This window comes from Anopheles arabiensis, chromosome 2 (genome assembly GCF_016920715.1).
Source record: "Anopheles arabiensis isolate DONGOLA chromosome 2, AaraD3, whole genome shotgun sequence".
Lineage (NCBI taxonomy): Eukaryota > Metazoa > Arthropoda > Insecta > Diptera > Culicidae > Anopheles > Anopheles arabiensis.
Window position 1 is genome coordinate 61,514,940 of NC_053517.1, and position 21,350 is coordinate 61,536,289.

Here is a 21,350-nt window from a genome sequence, read left to right on the forward strand (position 1 = left end):
TATCTACAGAAGCGATTCGCCCTTTTGTACCAAAGCAATTTAGAAAGCAGATTTTAGAAAAAATGCACAGCACATCACACCCTGGTATACGTGCTACCACTCGTTTGGTATCTGACCGCTTCATTTGGCCTTCTCTTCGTCGAGATTGCAAAGCATTTGTAACGAATTGTATGCCATGCCAGAAGTCAAAAATACAACGCCATAACAAATCGCCAATTGACCAAATCAAAACGCCTGATCGCCGATTTGCACACATCCATATGGATCTCATAGGACCCTTACCGCCATCTGAAGGCAATTTATATTGTCTTACCATCATCGATAAATTTACCAGGTGGCCCGAGGTTTACCCTATACCTAACATGACCGCACACACCGTAGCGCGTGCTTTCATCAATGGTTGGATTTCGCGATTTGGTGTACCGACGAATATTACAACCGACTGTGGCAGGCAATTCGAATCAGAGCTTTTCCGTACCCTTACAAGTATGCTCGGCATAACACACTTGCGAACTACCGCATACCATCCGCAAGCAAATGGACAAATCGAGCGTACACATCGACAGCTCAAGGCAGCTATAATGTGCCACCAAAACTCGAGATGGACTGAAGTCCTACCTATCGTCCTCTTAGGCATGCGATCTTCTCTGAAAGCAGATTTAAATGCAACGGTCGCTGAGCTTATTTACGGCGTACCACTACAACTACCTGGTGAATTTTTCGTGCCAAGCGAAGATAAGAGAGCAACACCTGAGTTTGTAACACAGCTGAAGCAGCAAATGTCGAAAATAGCACCAAAACCAACCAGGAACCACAACACACGAGAAGCTCCATTAATCCAAAAGGAGATAGCAACATGCACACACGTTTTCATCCGAGTGGGTGCAATCAAACCGCCTCTAACGCAGCCGTATGATGGACCATACCGAGTGGTTCGACGGAAGAAAAAGGTTTTTAACGTCGAAGTAAACGGAAAGAACGTCCCAGTTTCCATCGACCGCCTCAAAGCAGCATTTACCCAGACAGAAGATGAAGATTCACCCGCGAAAAGTGATCAGCATTCCGAATCACCACGAATTGTAAACCCTCCGTACAAAACACGCTCAGGACGTCGTGTTGTGATTCCTATCCGCTATTAAAATCTAAGGGGGAAGTAGTGTGGTGATACAACGTGTAACCGCTCCTTAAGACGCGTTACGCATAGTTAACACATACAGAACGCATCGTGCGTAACGTGCAACACTCTTTCACTCACTAACACCACCAATAGCAACGACTGCTCTAATACCATAGGATATAGGATTAGCATTATATTTTACGTTAGAAATAAAACTTCTTCTACAAGTGACCACCAAGCAAGTAACAAGCAAATTCATTACGTGCACCCGAATATAGTAAAAAGTAGCTAGAACATCCCCATAATTCGTTCAGGCATATAATAGACTCTTTCAGCGAGATATAGAATTGTTCGAAAGTAGGCGTAGACATATTCGGTTATACTGTAGAGCTGTCACTTTCGTACCCCTTGGACTGCAAGTTGGATCATTCTCAACAAGAGGTAAACAAACAGTTTTCGAAAAAATAAGCTTTTTTCAACTAATTTATGTATTAAACAGCTTGGGGAATGATTATTAGCTACTTTTAGGACTTTTAAGAATGAAAAATTGAACCCAACGGCACAGTGTGTAAACAAAACAAATGACAGCTCTACAGAATCGCTGAACATGTCAACGCCTACTTCCGAACAATTCTATATCTCGCTGAAAGAGTCTATTATATGCCTGAACGAATCTACAACTCGCTGAACATGTCTATATAATCCTCGAAAACCCTGTATGCCCATCGTTTCGGTTTTAGGTGCGAGATGAGACACGTTTTCCCGTCTGTCTTCTTTAGTTATTTTGTTGTTTCAAAAGCTATAGGAAAAACGAAAAACCGTTTGTTAATTTATTTGCTAACAGCAACGAATAATATCGATGTGCGATAAAATACTGTATGGATCTTCATTTGTGTTCATCTTCATACTGTATGGATCTCCATCTGTGTTGCCGTTTGATGACCTAGAAGCTATTAGATTGGATCACGCTGGTCCAGGATTCATACACACATGAAAACGGTACATTGTTTATGGTTAGTACTATAAACATCTGTACAAAAACTCATTCAACTTACCAAACTGGTCGCGTTTCAAATTGATTAGACGAAAGCACCATTTTTGCAAATAACGACATGCCTTTTCTTTCCGCAAGCTCAATTCACCTCAACACACGTTTGATCAACACCCAAGCAATTCAATTGATAAACAAAACTTGGCCCAGCACCAGTTAAAACAGTTTCAACGGCTTTAAAAAAATATTCCAGAAAAAAAACACACACACAAACACAATTTCAGCCACCAGATCGAATCCGTATGGTTGAAAGTGACTGCTAGATCAAAACGAACAGTCAGCAAAAGTGTCCGAGTACGGTGCACGTGTACGAAGAAGAGCAACCAATGAGAAACACACCGTCACCGTAACAGCGTCTCCGTAACACCTTCCCCGTAACGACATCACCGTAACGGCGTCGCCGTAACGGCGTCGCTGTAACGGCGTCGCCGTAACGGCGTCGCTGTAACGGCGTCACCCCGTTGCCATGGAAGCGTTACGCGCTAAAGAAAATTTATATATAGATATGGAAAAAAGTGCGAACTAAAAAGAACGAATTTAATAGTTGTCATGCTACCGAAGTTCCACCCAAGGACTCCGACTGCTTTTCCCATAATAAGCATATTCAAAACGTACATAATAAGCATATTCAATTCCTGTATGTATTGTAACAACAACAAACTGATACGTAAAAGAATGTCGAAAACGAGAAAATGAGGGTCCGAAATGAGGGAAGAAAAATTAGCCACGTTGAGTAATTCATTTAAAGCATTTAACACTGCTAACCATAACAACTTTAAGACAGTATTAAAACTGTTTTAAACATGATAAACACATTGACTTTTCTTTTAGATACTTACCTAAATTTTCGTTCCAAATAAGCTAATTGGGCATGAGTAAAAGCAGTTCTTCGTCTACGAGGTTTTCTTCCACTTTTCATAATTGTAGCCGGTGTATAAATATCCTTTGTTGAACTTAAGTCGTATTCCGTGTTGTGAGATCCGTCAATTGAGAGAAGTAATGTACGACGAATATGTTCATTGGTCTCATTTTCTTGGGTGATGTATGAATTAATGGGGCCATTAGTTCCAGAATCAGAAGATCCATCTTCTACATCTACATCACTGTTTTCTTCGTCATCAGAAGTTAGCTGGGTTGAAAATGAGTGCTCTGGAAAAAAGTGAGTATTTTTAGAAGATAAATTTTTAAACCCATTGGAAATCTTCGTTGAGCAAACAATATAAGATGAGTGTAATTTACTATAAATTTTTTTTAAAAATTGTAAACACAGGTGTTAACTTCAGAAAAACATATTTTTAGGCTGGAAATGAACGATCCGAGATCGTCGCGGTGCCGCGAAAATCGCGTATGACTTGAGCTGTCAATTCTGTTATAAGATCTTTAGTGCTTTATTGTACATGTTACAAATTGCGCTCTATAAAGCGCGGTGATTCTTCGGACTCGACGTACGTCCATCGCGTTGGAAGTGCGGAAGCAGAAAGAGGATGAAGATCTCAGCTTGACGTCTGACATCGAGTGGGCCAGTGCTGTCAGAAAAGGCGCATTTTCTTCTGTTGTTGCCAATCATACACGTCCTCCAGTTATAGGTTGGATGACAAAATCGTGATGCACACGGTGACCTTAGATGACGCTTGGATGACAACTGTAGTGCGTGGATGAGGTACGCTACAGTACTCCCCTCCTAGACTAGGGTTGCGGCTAGTTGTGTTATAACAAGATGATGATGAGACATCTGGATAAGTAACCCTAGTCGGAGTGACTGAAGAAGTGGCAGGTACCTCAGGACCATGAACCGGCTGTTGGTCGAAACGCGTACGCTGACATCAGGTTGGAAGAGTAGTAATGGCTTCACGCAACTGGCTGTGCAGTTTCCTAATTAAATCCTTTCGTTGGTGGTCAGGTTGGCGATGAAACCGGCGATAGAGCAGGATATGAATACATTTTTCGGGAAAGAACCGCTTTGAATACTCAGTGGTGGCATCGTCGGTGCAACGTTTTACTGTATCCGTACGGTTGTACGTGGATACATTTGTTGAGACAAGTAGCGCTCTCATCAACGAAGAGTAAGATCGAATCCGTACGGCTGTACGTGGAGACGATTGTTGCAGCATTATTCTCGGCGAAAAGTTTGATGGTATCCGTACGGTTGTACGTGGACACGGTAGCTGGCATATAGATTACTCTCGTCGTTGAAAAGATCGGTGGTATCCGTACGCGGATGTACGTGGATACGGTTAATGGCATATGCAGTGCATACTGCAGCAGAGTATGGTCGATTCCGTACGATTGTACTTGGAAACGAGTGTTGCTTCGCTCGTCAGCGAAGTGTTGGGCAGTATCCGTACAGGTATACGTGGACACGGTTGTTGGGATATGCAGCGCTCTTGTCGATTGCTTAGCCAGACGAATCGCAGGGTCATCTGAGAGGCCATAGCATGCGAACGATTATGATCATCGGGCCACGGAGTAATAGTTAGATTAGGCGGACGATCGAAATTCCAGAAAAGATGTTCCACTTCGTGTTAAACTCGTCATCGCAGCAAAATCGATAAAGAATCGAGCGTTCGGCGATCGTGTTGGTGACATTTGCCGATTAATAATGCGTCAGCGATGTGTTCCAGGCCGCAATTTTAATGAAATTGCGGGCTCTTCCTGTTGAACGACGTTGGTGGTGTGAATATTTACACTTACAGCGGTGTGCATCAGATGTAGGTCGATGTGCAAAAGTACTGAGTAGAACGTTGTGCGTAGATGTTTGTGCAAAAACTACGTCAAGCGTTGCGCGTTGGTTCGATCAATTGCAGGAATTTCATGTTGAGCGGAACGCAGCAGACGGGGCGCGGTAGGGGGTAATCGATGTAGGCACGCTGAGGAAGCGTGTGCTGGATCCAGTGTAGCACCACACCGCACTATTTTCACTGACTCACCAAAAAGTCCGAAAGATCACGTCGGGGTCACCAGTTTAGTGCTTTATTGTACATGTTACAAATTGCGCTCTATAAAGCGCGGTGATTCTTCGGACTCGATGTACGTCCATTGCGTTGGAAGTGCGGAAGCAGAAAGAGGATGAAGATCTCAGCTTGACGTCTGACATCGAGTGGGCCAGTGCTGCCAGAAAAGGCGCATTTTCTTCTGTTGTTGCCAATCATACACGTCCTCCAGTTATAGGTTAGATGACAAAATCGTGATGCACACGGGTACCTTAGATGACGCTTGGACAGTGTTGTTAACTGTTGACATTTTTCATGACAGTCACCGTAAACAGCCGGTCAAAATAATTTTTGGCTGATGACATTCAATGCTTCCACGACACGACTGTCATTAAACGAAATTCATTCGTGTTGCTACCGTCAGGGCTGATCCAATGACATGAAATGTAAACAATGTAGTCTGAATGTCATTTGACATTTTTTGAACAACACAAAACGATACGATCGGAGGATTATGAAGTATATCGTCGCTGAATATGGGGATTCTAGTGAAATAGCAAAAACTAGTGAAACGAAAGCCTTTGCACCGCACGCTCTGTTGTAGTTTGACATGAATACGGCCGTTTGCAATACGACACAGTTCACGATTCATACAGGTTGGCGAATATCAAATGAATGTATCTTGAAAATGTCTTCATGTCAAATGACATTTTTTGATGGGAATGTCAAATAACAGAGAGAGATGGGAATGGGAAGCTTCAAATCGAATGAATGTTTACAATATTATGTCGATGAACGTCACCGTTCGCAACACTGCGCTTGGATGACAACTGTAGTGCGTGGATGAGGTACGCCACAGATCTAACAGATAGTCGAGATCAAAGTGGGTCGAAAGGAGGTGTCGTCATGTAGAACAATTGGGCATCGAGGCTTTAGAAAAAAGCACAAAACCAGGATCGACGGCAGTTGTCAAATGCGACGAATGTTGCTCGTATTTGGATATGATAAATGAATTGTTTTCGTTTGATAAACATTTGTTTAGTACTAAAAAAATAAATTTAGCATCCACACTCCATAAATCGACATTTTACACGTTATAATGCAGCAGCTGCCTGCAAACAAATATCGACGGCAGTTGTCAAACTGAATCTCAAAATGGCAACATGCCAAACGCTAAGAAGACACCTCCTCTATATTCCACCTTGGGCGAGACAATCGCGGTTCGTGTATGGAACCATCCGAGGTCTGGTGACAATTGAATGTACCAAGAAGAAATATTTTTTTAACCAATTTGCAAATCAAATTATTTATTTCACATAGTTTATGCAAAATAAAATACATAACTCGTTTCTCAACGCGAGTTTTCACACAAATCCACCAGAAAAAGTAAAAATAATCGGTTCGCGCTACCGCGAAAATCTAAGCAATACAGCAATTATCCGCAGTACGCGATACTCGATTCACGCGAATTCGCAGTACGCGATTTCTCTAAATTTGACAGCTCCATGTGTTTTTTGAAAATATTTTAATTCATTGAAATATTTTATGCTCTTTTTGAATTTCCTTAATGTTTTCAATGCATTTTGTCTTAAATTTGTTCAAAAGATACCTGTTTTATAACAAAAAACTTTAATGCAAAACTCTGTGGCGATATATTTCAACCCTCGAACCGGTAGTGTAAACTATTTTTCCATAGGAATCCGCTATACGCGAAAACTCGAGATACGCTATTGCGCTCGGTCCCGTACGATAGCGTATATCGGATAATGACTGTAATCGCTAGACTTTAGTGTGCGTAGAGGCACCCGCAATACCTAACTATACTTACACACACTATCAATTTTTGAGTGTACTGTGTGTATCCTAAACGCACGAGCTACTCCACGGCAACACCACTATAGACAATCGCACTTTCTTCGAAATTGACCCTGTTCTATAGTGGCGGCTTCACCTGCGTTCCAGAAGACTAGCACGTTCCGCGCTTCTGCCCTTCAGCAGAAAAAAGCCCGCGGTCAAAACCCGCTACACGCACGGAAATCACAAGCAGAACCAAACTGCTTTCTTGTGATTGTGGATGCCTTCTCTAAGTGGCCAGAAATTGTGAAAACCTCCACAACAACTTCACGGGCCACGTTATGGCATGCCCCTGACTATTGTCAGTGACAACGGGGCTCATTTTACGAGTCAGGATTTCAAAAACTTTTGCGAGTGCCATGGGATCCGACAAGTAACTACGGCGCCATTCCACCCGCAATCCAACGGACAGGCGGAGCGTTTCGTCGACGCATTAAAGCGGGCTCCAATGAAAATACAAACGAGAGGCACATCTATGGATGAAACGTTGGACATATTATTGCAGGCGTATCGCACCACGCCAAATCCAGCGCTTGAGTGGAATACAACACCGGCGGAAATCATCATTAAGCACCCCGTAAGGACTCACTTGGAGCTATTACGTTGGCCTCCTGTTGTCGAAGAGGAAACAGAAATCACCGCTGCAGGGCTCCAGCCAGGAGATGTTGTTGCAACCAAGAAGTACTACCAAAATACATGGAAATGGATCTCCGCTGAGGTGCTACGAAGGCTGGGAACGGTGATGTATGAGTTAACCAGTCGAAACGGTCGAATGCTGCGGAGACATATAGATCAGATCAGGAAACGATCAGTTAAAGAACCTCGTCAGTTGGTGCAGGATAGTGAGAAGCCCACACAACTACCCATCGACATTCTGTTGGGTGAATGGAGTTTATCGATACCGAACGAGTCTTTGCTGCTAAGCAGTACAACGGAGGAATTGCGCACGGTTCCTTCACCCCGGCCATTCTCCCCGGCACAGGTTGCACCTTGGGAGAGCAACCGTAAGATACGCTCACCACGCCGTTCGTCTAGGAATAGAAAACTTCCGCGAAGGTTCGATGCGTTCATACTTTAAAGGGGGAGATGTTATGGCTCAACCTGCCTAACGGCTAAGGGCACTCACCGATGACAGGCAATGTTCTTCGGGTGATGTGTGAGTGTAGCAGATCGGGCCGGGGAAAGAACCGAGCGGCAAAGTTCATTATTACACTTTGGGCTACAGCACTGGCAACAATTTAAAATGTACTGTTTTAGTACTGTACTGTGTTTTAGTGTATTGTATCGATAGAAGGGTGGCGATATCACAACACCAACAGATCGAGTTGGCGAATCTTCTAGGCCTATTGAAAATGCGGGAAGAAACACAGACGGTCATACAGCTCGAAATGGTGTTGAGTGGAGTTATAACACAGTGGAATAAAAGGAGGAGCAGAAACTAAACAATTAACTTGTATGTAATGTATTTTAAACTAGACTGACGATATTAAACATTTTCTAAAGACTACTATGATGTGTTCATTGCACACATGTTGCTTTCTCAACACTCCTCCTCAACGTGTGCCATGAAGCCCTAACATCTCCGTAAATTTTCTTTTTTTTGTTGCTCCCAGTGGTTTCGTTAGAATGTCCGCAACCATCTCTTCCGGGGGACAATATTCAAGCATCATTTTTCTATATTCACACTGTTGTTTGACAAAGTGTTCTTTTGTTTCAATGTGTTTCGATCGACGATTGGTTCTATCAGAGTTGACGAAACAAATGCAACTCTGGTTATCCTCAAAGATTTTAACGGGGTTTTCAATATGTTCTCCTACGTCTTTCATCAATCGAGTAAGCCACATTTGTTCTTGAGTAGCTTCACTAAAGGAAATATATTCTGATTCCATCGATGATAATGCAATGCTGGTTTGTTTGCGACTGGCCCATGACACAGCTCCAAGCAATATCTGGTCGCGTACACACCGATTTGTATAGAAGAGCACCAACTAGACTTCTATATTGAGTAGAGTCTTTCAAAATAGAGCTCGAGTCTTGCTGCTTCAAAAATCCTTCATCCATCGGTGTTTTCGCAGTTTTTGCTTCGCTCAATCCGAACTTACGAATCAATTTTTCAATGTAACCTTCGAGGCTAACACTGTAGTTACCTTTTTCACATTTAACCTCCATTCCCAGAAAGTAACTAACTGGTCCCAGGTCCGTCATTTCGAAATGTTCGGTTAAAGCGTGATACACAGAATCAATGAGAGTCTCGTCCACACAACCGACTATCATATCATCCACGTACACTAAAATGTAGACTCTTTTTCCATCTTCAGTTTTAATGTACAGATCCGTCATTTCGAAATGTTCGGTTAAAGCGTGATACACAGAATCAATGAGAGTCTCGTCCACACAACCGACTATCATATCATCCACGTACACTAAAATGTAGACTCTTTTTCCATCTTCAGTTTTAATGTACAGATACTGATCAGTAGCACTTTGTTGAAAGCCAATCTCTAGCAGAACACCGTGCAGTTTCTGGTTCCAAAATCGAGCTGATTGTTTCAGACCATAAATACTCTTTTTCAATCGACAAACCAAATGCTCTTTGCCTTTTATCTCGTATCCAGGTGGTTGTCGCATAAAAAGCTCCTGATCTAGATCACCATATAAATAGGCCGTTTTAATATCTAAATGCCGTAATTTCATCTGTGTTTTAGAAGCTATAGCGAGCATCAAACGAAATGTTGTATGGCTTGTGACCGGAGCAAATACTTGATCATAGTCTTCGCCAAATTGCTGGGAATAGCCTTGCGCCACTAGACGAGCTATGTGTTTGATTACTTGTCCAGCTGCATTTCTCTTCAACTTAAAAATCCAGCGGCAACCAACAACCTTTCTGCCAGCAGGTAGCTCTACCAATGCATCCCATGTTCCGTTTTCTTCGTGTGATTTCAGTTCATTTTCCATTGCCGATATCCTTTTTTCGCGCGCTGCACAGACGAAAACTTCTTTCAAATTTCTGGGTTCGTTTTGTTCAGAAGATCTCGCCATATAACTTTCCCCCCTGAATCGAACAGGTGCGATGCCTTTTATTGTTCGCATGGACCTACGTACACTTTGATGCATTTCAATAGCCCTTGGTTCATCTGATAGTTCGCCATCAGATGCACTGTTGTATGGTGTAACATCAAGATCATCCACGGTATCGTTCATGTTCGATTCCCTAATGCAGGAGGATTCAGCAGAAGCCTCCATTTGAACGATGTTTTCTCTCGTGGTAGTTTCTTCTGCGCGACATAATGAAGGAGTTGATCCAAGTGGCAGTACCACTACTCCTCCTGATGTCGTTGGTTTCGGTTTTGTTCCAATTTTCTCAACCTCGCATTGTTCTAAAAATTTTGCGTCACGACTAATGGTAATTGTTTTCGTCTCCAGGTTTACGAATCGATAGGCCTTCTGATTGTCCGCGTATCCGACGAACACCAACTTTTCAGCCTTTTTATCCAACTTACGCCGTTTTTCTTTAGGAATGTGTTCTGAACCAAATACTCGAAGATGTTCATACGAAGGATTCTTTCCGTGCCACATTTCGTAAGGTGTCGATTCCAGTAAGGAGGATGGCAAGCGATTTTGTAAATAATTGGCAGTAGTGATCGCTTCACCCCAGAACACCTTGTCCATGTTCGATTCTGCCAACATGCATCTCATCATTTCAACGAGGTACCGGTTCTTACGTTCAGCCACGCCGTTTTGTTGTGGAGAATATGGGGCAGTTTGTTGATGCACGATGCCGTGATCTACAAAAAAATCCTTTAAATAATTGCTCCTGTATTCACCACCACCATCCGATCTGATGACTTTCGGATAGTGTCCTAACTGTGTTTTCATCATGGCGCAATATTCTCTGATCCGGTTTTCTATCTCACACTTGTTTTGCAACAGGTAGATAATTGTATATCGACTAAAATCATCAACCATAGTCATAAAATATAGGCTTCCTCGGGCTATTGATACTTCAAACGGTCCTCCCAAGTCCGTATGTATCAGTTCGCCAACACCAGATGTCCTTGAAGATGAAGAACTTGGGAAAGAATCACGGCTCATCTTCCCTTCACAGCATGATCACATGACATCGGTTGATGTTCAAGCCGCTTCCCAAATTGTTCCTCGCAATTTCCATTATAGCTTCTATGTCACGATGGCCAAATCGACGATGCCATAGGTGTATACAGGAAGCTTCATGGTTTTTATCAATACTTGTTTTCCTTTCAGGACACGACATCCAAACCTATCGAAAAACACTTCGAATCCATTATCGGTAATTTTACTTACAGATAATAGGTTTGTCGTCAAAGATGGTACATGACACACCTTGTCCAAGGAAACTTTCTTGCGTTTTCCGTTTCCATCCATGGAAAACAATTTGCAGCTTCCGACACCAGCTGACTTGATGGAATCTCCGTTCGCTAATGAAATCGAGGATTGCTTCGATTTATCTATTAATTTCAAAATAGACGTATCGTTCGTCATATGAGAAGTTGCACCAGAATCGAAACACCATGATCCAGTTTCGTTTCCTTCTCCAATGAACAAACATACTTCCTCTCGATTGTCTTCATTAGCAACGTTGACGCTTTCACCATCTAGTTTACTTCTTTTGTCTGCAGCCCATTTTCTACAGTCTTTTCTTATGTGCCCATTCTTCTTGCAATAATGGCACTGTTTTTTCTTGTTGGTTGTTAGTTTCCTGTCCTTCCAAAATTTCGTGTTGTTCTTTCCTCCAGATAGTAACGCTTTATCTTCATCTGCACCATCTGCTCGACGTCTTCCTTCATCCAACAATTTGCCTTTTACATAATCCCCCGTAAGATCTTGTTGTTAGTTTCCTGTCCTTCCAAAATTTCGTGTTGTTCTTTCCTCCAGATAGTAACGCTTTATCTTCATCTGCACCATCTGCTCGACGTCTTCCTTCATCCAACAATTTGCCTTTTACATAATCCCCCGTAAGATCTTCATCAGGCCTACTTTCCAAAGCCACGATCAAACCATCAAAGGATTTTGGCAAACTGGACTACATTAACGCGACAAAGAATGGATCTTTTCTTTTCTTCACCCAGCGCAATTAAACGAAGTCGAAGAGAACATAGTTCTTTGAGATGGTTAGAAACGTCTCCACCTTCAGTCATTTTTGTGGCAAACATTTTTCGCATGACGTGTATTTTGCTGCACAAAGATGAACGCTCATGATAGCCTTTTAGGGCATCCCACATATCTTTCGATGAACGCGTTTGCATGACATGGATGAGTTGGCTGTCGTCCAACGACAGACCGATCAGTGCCTTAGCACGTTCATCATTCGAAATCCATGCAGCGTCGGGACTTGCTGGTTTCGAATCTTTCACGACAGTCAGCACTTTTTCCCTTGCTAACAAAAGTTCCATCTTGAATTTCCATATTGCGTAATTTTGATCGTTTAATTTTTCAATGGTGACGTGTGATTCAGACATGTTTCTAGATTTAAGTTTTCAGTGTTTCTTCAAGATTAAAAATTTCGATAGATTATTACTTCAATATAACACAAACTTAACACTTGTTCGACAGCACTTCTGGGCCCATACCTGTTGAGCGGAGTTATAACACAGTGGAATAAAATGAGGAGCAGAAACTAAACAACTTGTATGTAATGTATTTTAAACTAGACTGACGATATTAAACATTTTCTAAAGACTACTATGATGTGTTCATTGCACACATGTTGCTTTCTCAACAAATGGCACGACTTAACGAAAAGGTAGCCATCCTCTTAGATGAGCTACGTGAGTCACGGAGGGAACTCGCAGAGACAAAGCTGGAACTGAAACTGTACACCCAAGGAACAAAAGAGGTATTCAATCTACAGCGTCATGATACTCAAAATACTGGAGCTGTAGCTGAACCAATCGCATAATCGTCTGAGCAACAATCCTGGGCTCGAATGGTGGCTGAAGAATCCCTTTGATAGCGCCGCTTCCTTGATCAAAAGCGGGTAGCGACTTGATAGCAATTAAGATGTACTGGTTGCAAGATCTACACCACGTCAACGTTCGAAACAACAATCACAATCACAGGTGCTTTCGCAACGGGTTCAGCATCGTGAATCGCAACGTCTGCTACCATAACATCAGCACCATCAGGGACAAGCACAGCATTCACAAATCACACTTCAGTATCCAACGCTGCAACAACAGCAGGAACGCAATATCAGTGTCCAGTCATCGCAGCAGCAACGACAACATCAGGTTCAATCACCAATGCAACAGCAAAGACAAGACAACAACAACAGCATAGGAGCAATAGCCAGAAGCAACGTCCCGAAATAGTTAAGATCACTGCACGGGATAATAACATGTATCTGGAAATTCTCAGAGTGATTCGCCGATCGATAAACGTAGAAGATATTAAATCTAAACAGCGACGAATAGACGAGCACACTTTGACATTATACCTGAAGCGAAATGTAGATGGAAAAGTCGATATCGATAAATGTTTAGGAGGCGTTGGTACGGTTAGAGTAGTCATTGATACGATTTCATTGATTCAGATTTCAGACACCGTTCAGATTTCTAACATCGAAACGCTGGCTACTGCAGACGATACGGATGCAGCACTTACTGGTAAAACAAGAGTAAAGATAGATGTCAGTGCTGTTGACCAATGGAGACGTCGCGATGAAATGCAGCAAGCACGTATTCGACTTCCAAGATACTTGGGTCAGCAGATTAATGGTGAAACTGTTGTCATTGGTTACACAAGATGCACCATAAGAGAGCTTGAAGCCATACCTACGGAAGCTAGACGTTGTTTCCGATGCTTGGAACGCAGTCATCACAATGACAACGATAACCCCACACAACCTACAGAGAGATCGTGATATGACATATACGGTCCTACAAATCAATGCGCAAGAAAGTGGAACAGCACAGAACGTGATGTTGCAGAAAACCAAAGACGAAATGGCCGACGTACTGCTAGCATCTGAAATATATAGAGCACCCTCCAATTATGGGAAGTGGGCGGTTGACTCGTCCGGAAAAGTGGCCGTGATTGCAACTGGTCGTTATCCTATTCAACGTCTCTGGGGCAGTGCAATCTCAGGTATGGTGGCAGCGGATATAACAGGGATCTCGTACATCAGCTGCTACGCTCCTCCATCACTTACAAGTGCAGAACGGCGGCGGCGTTTGAGAAACAAGACGCATCACATCGTGTATCACAAGTGCAAGCTGCATCAGACAGCGATCATGTCCAAGCTAACCCAATACTGAGGGCAGCCATGGCAAGAGAAGCTTCGGAGAGTGAGTTTGAAAGTTTTGAATCGGTAAATTCAAGTCATACTTTCCCAACAGCAGCAATGCTGGCGGAAAAAAGGAAGCGAATGCGTCAGCATTTCGATCAAAGGCTGGACCGCATTGATCAAGCACTACAGCATGCAACAAGGGCGGATGCCGCTCTTTTGAAAGGATGTGCGTTACGTTTGTCGATGCTATCCACAGAATATGAAACATGGCACACCAACAATTTGGTTTCTTCTTCCACTGCACAGTTCGAACAAGAAGAAGAAGAGTACGCCTCGTTCGAGAACCGCCATTTGAGCTTTCGTTGGCAATTGAAAGAAACTTGTCATCAAGTGTAGTTTCCACACCAACACGCGATACCATGCCACACACAAAACTTCCAGAAATGCGCTTGCCAACTTTTGATGGAAAGATGGAAGATTGGTTACCGTTTCGAGAAGCCTTTCTCAGTCTTATTGATCGCAATAAAAATTTAGCTGACGTAGACAAGCTACGATACTTAAAAGGCTCTCTTCAAAATGATGCTCTTAACGTAGTAGGAGACATCGAAATCACCGACGCAAATTATTCTGTTGCCTGGGAAGTATTGAAATCGCGATTCGAAAACAAAAAGCTTGTGGTGAATGATATCTTGATGGATTATTTGCAATACCACACATGAAAAAGGAATCATACGAATCACTGATTTCTTTAATTGACAGTTTTGAGCGTGGAGTTAAAATGACGACTAGAATGGGAGTGGTCACGGAAGGAAGGAGCGTGCTCTTAGCTCACATGGTCTGCTCCAAATTAGACCTGGCCACACTTAAACAATGAGAAATACATCATAGTTCAACAGATGTTCCCACATATGACGAGATCATGAAATTCCTTCGCAGCCAAGCAACTGTTTTGCAAGCCATGGCTCCAGACAGGAATCGAACAAGTGAAGCAACAACAGCTGGAGGCAGCATGAAAACCCGCAACGCAGTGTACAGCGTGGTTAAGCCAGCCACAAAGGTTTATTCATTCTGCAAAAGGGCTTCACATGCTGCATACCTGTGTGAAGTGTTTCGAAATGCATCTGTGGAAAAGCGACACGAGCTGGTGAGGAACGGACAGTTGTGTTTTAACTGTTTGTCGGCGGGCCATCAGCGAAAGGATTGTTCATCCGGCTTTTGCCGTGTATGTCAGCGAAATCATCATACGATGCTTCACAAACCGAGTTCTCCAAATAATCAGTCGTCATTGGCATCAGCGTCATCACTGCCATCTACATCAAATGTAGAAGCAGCTACACCTGCTGCTATTGTTCAACATTGTGCGCGCAACAATTACGAAAAAATAATCCTGTTACCAACGGCAATGGTACAAATAGTGAATGTTGACGGAACACGTATCTGGGCTCGAGCTTTGCTGGATGGAGGTTCCCAGATCAACATTGTTACGGAACGATTGGTACTGCTGTTGAGAGTCCAGAAGAGGAACGAGCATCATCTGCTCGGTGGAATAGGGAAGGCACAGCATTCGTCACATCATTCTGTGAGCCTTGCTATCCACTCTCACTGTACTACCTTTAAGGCAAGCTCGAAGTTCCATGTGCTGCGAGAAGTGACGTGGGACCAGCCAACACATGCAGTCAATCCGGAAGGATTGAACCTACCGAAGGGAGTGACGTTGGCGGATCCTCATTTCTATGAGCCAGGGCCAATTGATCTACTTATTGGGCGAGAAGGTTACAACGATCTACTTGTGGGTAACATTCTTCGGGTAAATAGCCCAAAACTACTACTGCAAAACACGGAACTGGGTTGGATTGTCTCAGATCAGGTAAGCCAAGCAGCTGACATTGAAAAAATGTATCGCCAAATTTGGGTGAAGGAATCCGATCGTCCACTTCAACGCATCCTGTGGAAAGAATCTGGTGATAATAGAATTCGCATCTATCAGCTGAAAACCGGTTCGTACGGAACAGCCTGCGCACCTTACTTGGCCACCCGTTGTCTGCAAGCGTTGGCTAAGGAAGGATAAACAAGATATCCCAGGGTATCCAAGGTCCTCGCGCAAGATTTTTACATGGATGACATGATCACCGGTGTGGAATCTGTTGAAGATGGCCGGATTATTTGCAGCGAAATAAATCAGCTTCTACAATCGGCAGGATTTCACCTGCGCAAATGGGCTTCAAACTAGTCTGAGTTACTGGAGCAAATACCAGCTGAACTACAAATCGAGGGAGATGTTTTGAACATCGATCGCAGCACATCCATCAAGGCTTTGGGTTTAAGATGGATGCCATCATTGGAGGGTTTGGATCAGCTAGGGTTTAGTGTGCCTGGTTGAAAGGAATCAGAAATCATCACCAAACGCATTGCGTTATCAGACGCAGTGAAGTTGTTCGATCCTCTCGGACTGTTAGGACCAATCATTTTAGTAGCAAGGTGTTTCATGCAGGAGCTCTGGAAGAACGAAAAGACCTGCGATGAACCTTTGGAGTCTGAATGGCAACAATTCTGGTTGCGCTTCAGAGAACAACTCGCTAATCTTTCTAGCTTGACAATTCCACGACGAGCAATTGGTGGAACAGTGCGAATTGAAGCTCACGGATTTAGTGATGCTTCACTACGGGCTTATGGCGCCTGTATCTACATACGAGCAGAATCGTCAGATGGCAAAGTCTCCGTATATATAGTAAATCAACTTCTGGGTTTGTTTTTGCACGAAGCCGCGACACGAATATTTCCTCACGAATTAGGTATTTTCTTTCACTAAATTGTGCGATTAATCACGAAAGTATATTTCTGCGAATTCACTGCGAGATTTATTTCAATATAGATATCACTCGCGAACACGTCTTCACGCCCCGATGGCCTTCGAACGAAAGAGAACGATCTCCCGTTGCTTGATCCTTTGATCCCTCTCTCGCCGGACGTTAGAGATCGCGTTCCTCTTGCATTACACGTGGCGGCGATACGTGTCGTCACGCGATTGGTCGAGAGAAAGATTATAGTATCAACGCGTTCGAATTCGTGTGCGAATAGATTCGCGTTCGGGCTTATAGAACGAACGCATTCTTCTTATAGCTTATAGCAAATTCGGCTTATAGAACGAACGCAAGTCGACTTCTTTCTCAGTTTCGAGTGGATTGTTTTATCGGTCACCATTTCTCCCCCCTTTGGGACGAAGTCGCCCGTCCCAAATATTATTCAATGGTGGTGGGTCATCTTCGTGCTCTGTCGTCTGAAAGTGTTCGTCTTTCACCCTGTCACTTTGAGAACAATCTCCCTCTGCTGCTTTTTCGTCGTCCGTCTCATCGTTAGGGTCAATAGGGAGTGGGGCAAGAAGTCTGACATTTCGCTTGTAAGTGCCACTGCCCGTCCGTACGTCAGCTACGTGAACTACTCCGTCGGGTCCCACGTAGATCTTTGTCACCATTCCCATTGGCTACCGCCCGACTGGTACGTTGTCGTCGCCCACTAATACAATCTGCCCGGTTTGTATGTTGGGGGTCTTTTTCGTCCATTTGGCGCTGCAACGTAACTGAGCTAGGTATTCCGTCCTCCATCGTGTCCAAAACTGCTGTGATAGTTTTTGTACCCGCTTCCATCGAGTTTTTGTGACTTCCGAATCATTGACCGTCACCTCGGCGGGAATTGCAAATGATGGTCTTCCTATCAGGAAATGAGCGGGAGTGAGAGGCTCCATGGCATCAGGGCTGGTGTGGGTTGCGGTGAGAGGTCTGGAATTGAGAATGGCTGAGATTTGGTGCAGTAATGTTTGTAGTTCAATCACGTTTAGCTGGGCTCCTTTAGAGGCAGCTTTCAACAGTCGCTTTGCCACCTTAATATTGGCCTCCCAAAGTCCTCCGAAATTGGGGCTCCGAGGAGGAATGAATGAAAATCGAATTCCCTTCTCGGCAGCGGCCCCTACTACGTCGTCTTGAAATTCTCGGTTGTTGAACGTTTTCCGAAGCTCACTTAGCTCCTTTTCAGCACCCACCAAGTTGCGACCATTATCCGAATATATAATATCTGGTCTTCCACGAAGGGACACGAATCTGAGTAGTGCCGAGATAAAGGCAGATGTTGACTGATTCTCTACTATTTCCAAGTGAATTGCTTTGGTTGAGAAGCACACGAATATACACACGTAGATCGTTATTTTGTATTTTGATCGCGATCCGGGTATCACCTCGAATGGACCGCACAAGTCTACGCCAGTGTGGGTGAATGCCGGCGACTCTGTTACGCGGGCAGCTGGCAACTGGCCCATCTGTTGACAAAACTGTCGAGGCCTGGCGCGAACGCATAATACGCAACGAGATAGCACACCTATTACCATGCGCCTAAGATCCCGCATCCAAAATTTCGAGCGAAACTCAGTGATGACAAAATCTGCACCGGCGTGAAAGTTGTCTTCATGAATATGTCGAATCATTACTTTAACAAATGGGTGAGCCTTAGGCACACATATGGGCAACTTACATTCCTCAGACAGGTCAGCGTTCAATAGTCGTCCTTGCACGTGAATCAAGTTATCCTTGACGATTGGGTTGAGGTGTTGGAAAGGTCCCTTCGCACTTACGGACCCGGTGTTATTCTTTTCTTGAACTTCATTTGGAAATGCTGAGGTTTGCATCACCAGTAGTAGAAGCTTTAGTCCATGGTCTAGTTCATCCAATCCTAGTGGGCCATTTCTTTTCTCGGCTGCCTGCTTGCAATTGACACGAATTTTAGTGGTATTTGATCTGAAGTTATGAATAGTTCTGCCTAGCCAAGCAAAATGTCGTCTAGTCTTAATGAATGAGTTGTGGTACTTGTACTGCGAGATGAGATCAGCACAAGTCGGACCTATGGTTGCCGTCAGTAACTGTGAGGTGCCAGCGCCTTCGTCTGGGATGGGAATGCTGTAGGTACACTGCTGGGGTGTTTCATCAGTACTGTTGAAAGGTGGCCCCTCGAACCACAGCTGTACGAACTCAGCGCTAATTAATTTGCGAGCTGACAGTCCTCGAGAAACTATGTCTGCTGGGTTGAGTTTCGTGGGTACGTAATGCCAGTCTGAAGCATGTGTTATTGGTTGTATTTTTGCCACCCTGTTCTTCACAAATACATCCCATTTCATATTGTTAGAGCGCACCCAAGCTAGCACTACTTGAGAATCTGTCCACCATTTTGTTTGAGTTATGCAAGTATCGAATACATCCTTTATTTTTTCGTAGACTTCGGCTAGAAGCAATGCTGCCTGTAGCTCCAATCGCGGAAGGGTGAGTTCTTTTAGTGGTGCAACCCTTGATTTTGAACACAACAGGTGCGATTTCCATTTACCCTTGACATTTAGATAACGCACGTATATAGCGCAACCATACGCTTTCGCGGAGGCGTCGCAAAATCCGTAAATGGAGTCATTTTTGGTTGCACTTGGCAGTACCATTCGCGGTATCTGCAACTGGCGAAGTAAGGGAAGCTGGGCAGTAAACTCATTCCATTCCTTTATCATTCTATGCCATCGCGCCACAGATTCTGCATCATGATCTTTGCTCTGATAATCACTGGCTGAAGCATTCCGATGGGATCATATAGTTTTGCAATTCTGGATACCAAATGTCGTTTACTCATGGTCTTAATTGGTGCAAAGAAGGAGTCATCAATGATCAGTTGAAAAGTATCCTCTGAGGGACACCAAGCCAAACCTAACATTTTTATGGCCTGCTTATCGCCAATCTGAGCCGTAGACTCTCGATGTTCTACGGGTATGTCATCGATCACGTCAGGAACATTGGATGCCCATTTTCGTAAGGGCATTCCTCTGTTCAGGAGTGCCCTTTCGACGCCGGTTCGAAGATCACGTAGTTCTTAAAGATAGGTAGGTTATCTACGTAGAATGATTTTTGAATTGCGTCGGCAATTTTTGGGTACGTAGAGCGTACTTCCTGGCCGGCCTCGTGAAGTGCCCTACAGGCGAGATATGAGGACGAAGCTTCACCGTATGTGACAGTGCGAAGTCGATACATTTGCGCTGATTGCTGTGGATCATTACGCCATAGGATGCATTGCATCCAGGTATCAGGTTCTGCCACCTATATCTGACGATACATCTTTGCGATGTCTGCAGTGGCCACTACCGTTTGTGTACGAAAATCCAACCAAATATGCATTAGGTCAGGTTGCAGTACTGGTCCGATGGCTTGGATGTCGTTGAGTGAAACTCCACTGCTGGATTTTGCACTCGCATCAAATACTACACGCAATTTGGTGGTGGTTGAATCAGGTTTGATCACACACGAATGCGGTATCACGTAGCGTACCATATGTAGTTCATTCGCCTGAACTGGCGTCATATGTCCCATTTCCAAATATTCACGCATGAATTTCCGGTATTCATCGTAAGTAGGCTCATGCCGGGATAACCTCCGTTCGAGGGAAAATAGTCGTCGTTGTGCTTGTTCAAGAGAGTCTCCTAGCTGAGTCAACTCCCCCCGTAGAGGAATTCGAACCACGTAGCGATCATCTTCAGCACAGGTTAAGTGTCTTTTGAAGTGTTCGTCCAGGTCGAGTTCTTGAGAAATACTACTGATTGTTGAGATCGGAGTGATCTCCTCAACCTTCCAAAATTGCTCGATACATTCCTTGAACACATCTCCACACTCCAAAGAGTTACAACTACGCATGTACCGATTGGACGAATCAATGTTGCTCAATGATCCCCCTACTAACCAACCAAATTTGGAATTCAGAAGCCTGAGGCCATTGGATAACTGACGAACGCCGGAACGAAGAGCATCAAAGAAGACTCTAGCTCCTAGCGGGCTTCAGCAAGTGATTTCATGGGGGGCAATTCCGATTCAGCATACTCGATTACTCGGGTAGGTTGGTCATTTAGTCCAGGAAGAAGGTACATATTTAATTGGCGCCGATACGTGCCATTGGTGGTAGTAACTGAAACTTGTGTTTTATTAGTTATTTGGATATTGCCGCTTACCCCATTCAGTATTAAGTATCCAGGTTTCAATGGTAGTCTGAGTCGTTGGGCAGCGTCAGTAGTGATGGCGTTCACCTGACTGCCCGAATCTATTATGCAGCGAATGCGCTGCCATT

General features: G+C 43.9%; 1 protein-coding gene across 1 annotated transcript in view; it reads right to left on the minus strand.

The window, feature by feature from the left end:
- The window catches only part of LOC120894123 (barH-like 1 homeobox protein), a 166,367-nt gene that overhangs the window by 92,357 nt on the left and 52,660 nt on the right, over window positions 1–21,350 (minus strand). Inside the window, exon 2 of the mRNA XM_040296507.1 lies at window positions 3,008–3,317. Within this exon, the coding sequence (XP_040152441.1) occupies window positions 3,008–3,317 (310 nt within the window). The remainder of the gene's footprint in view (window positions 1–3,007; window positions 3,318–21,350) is intronic.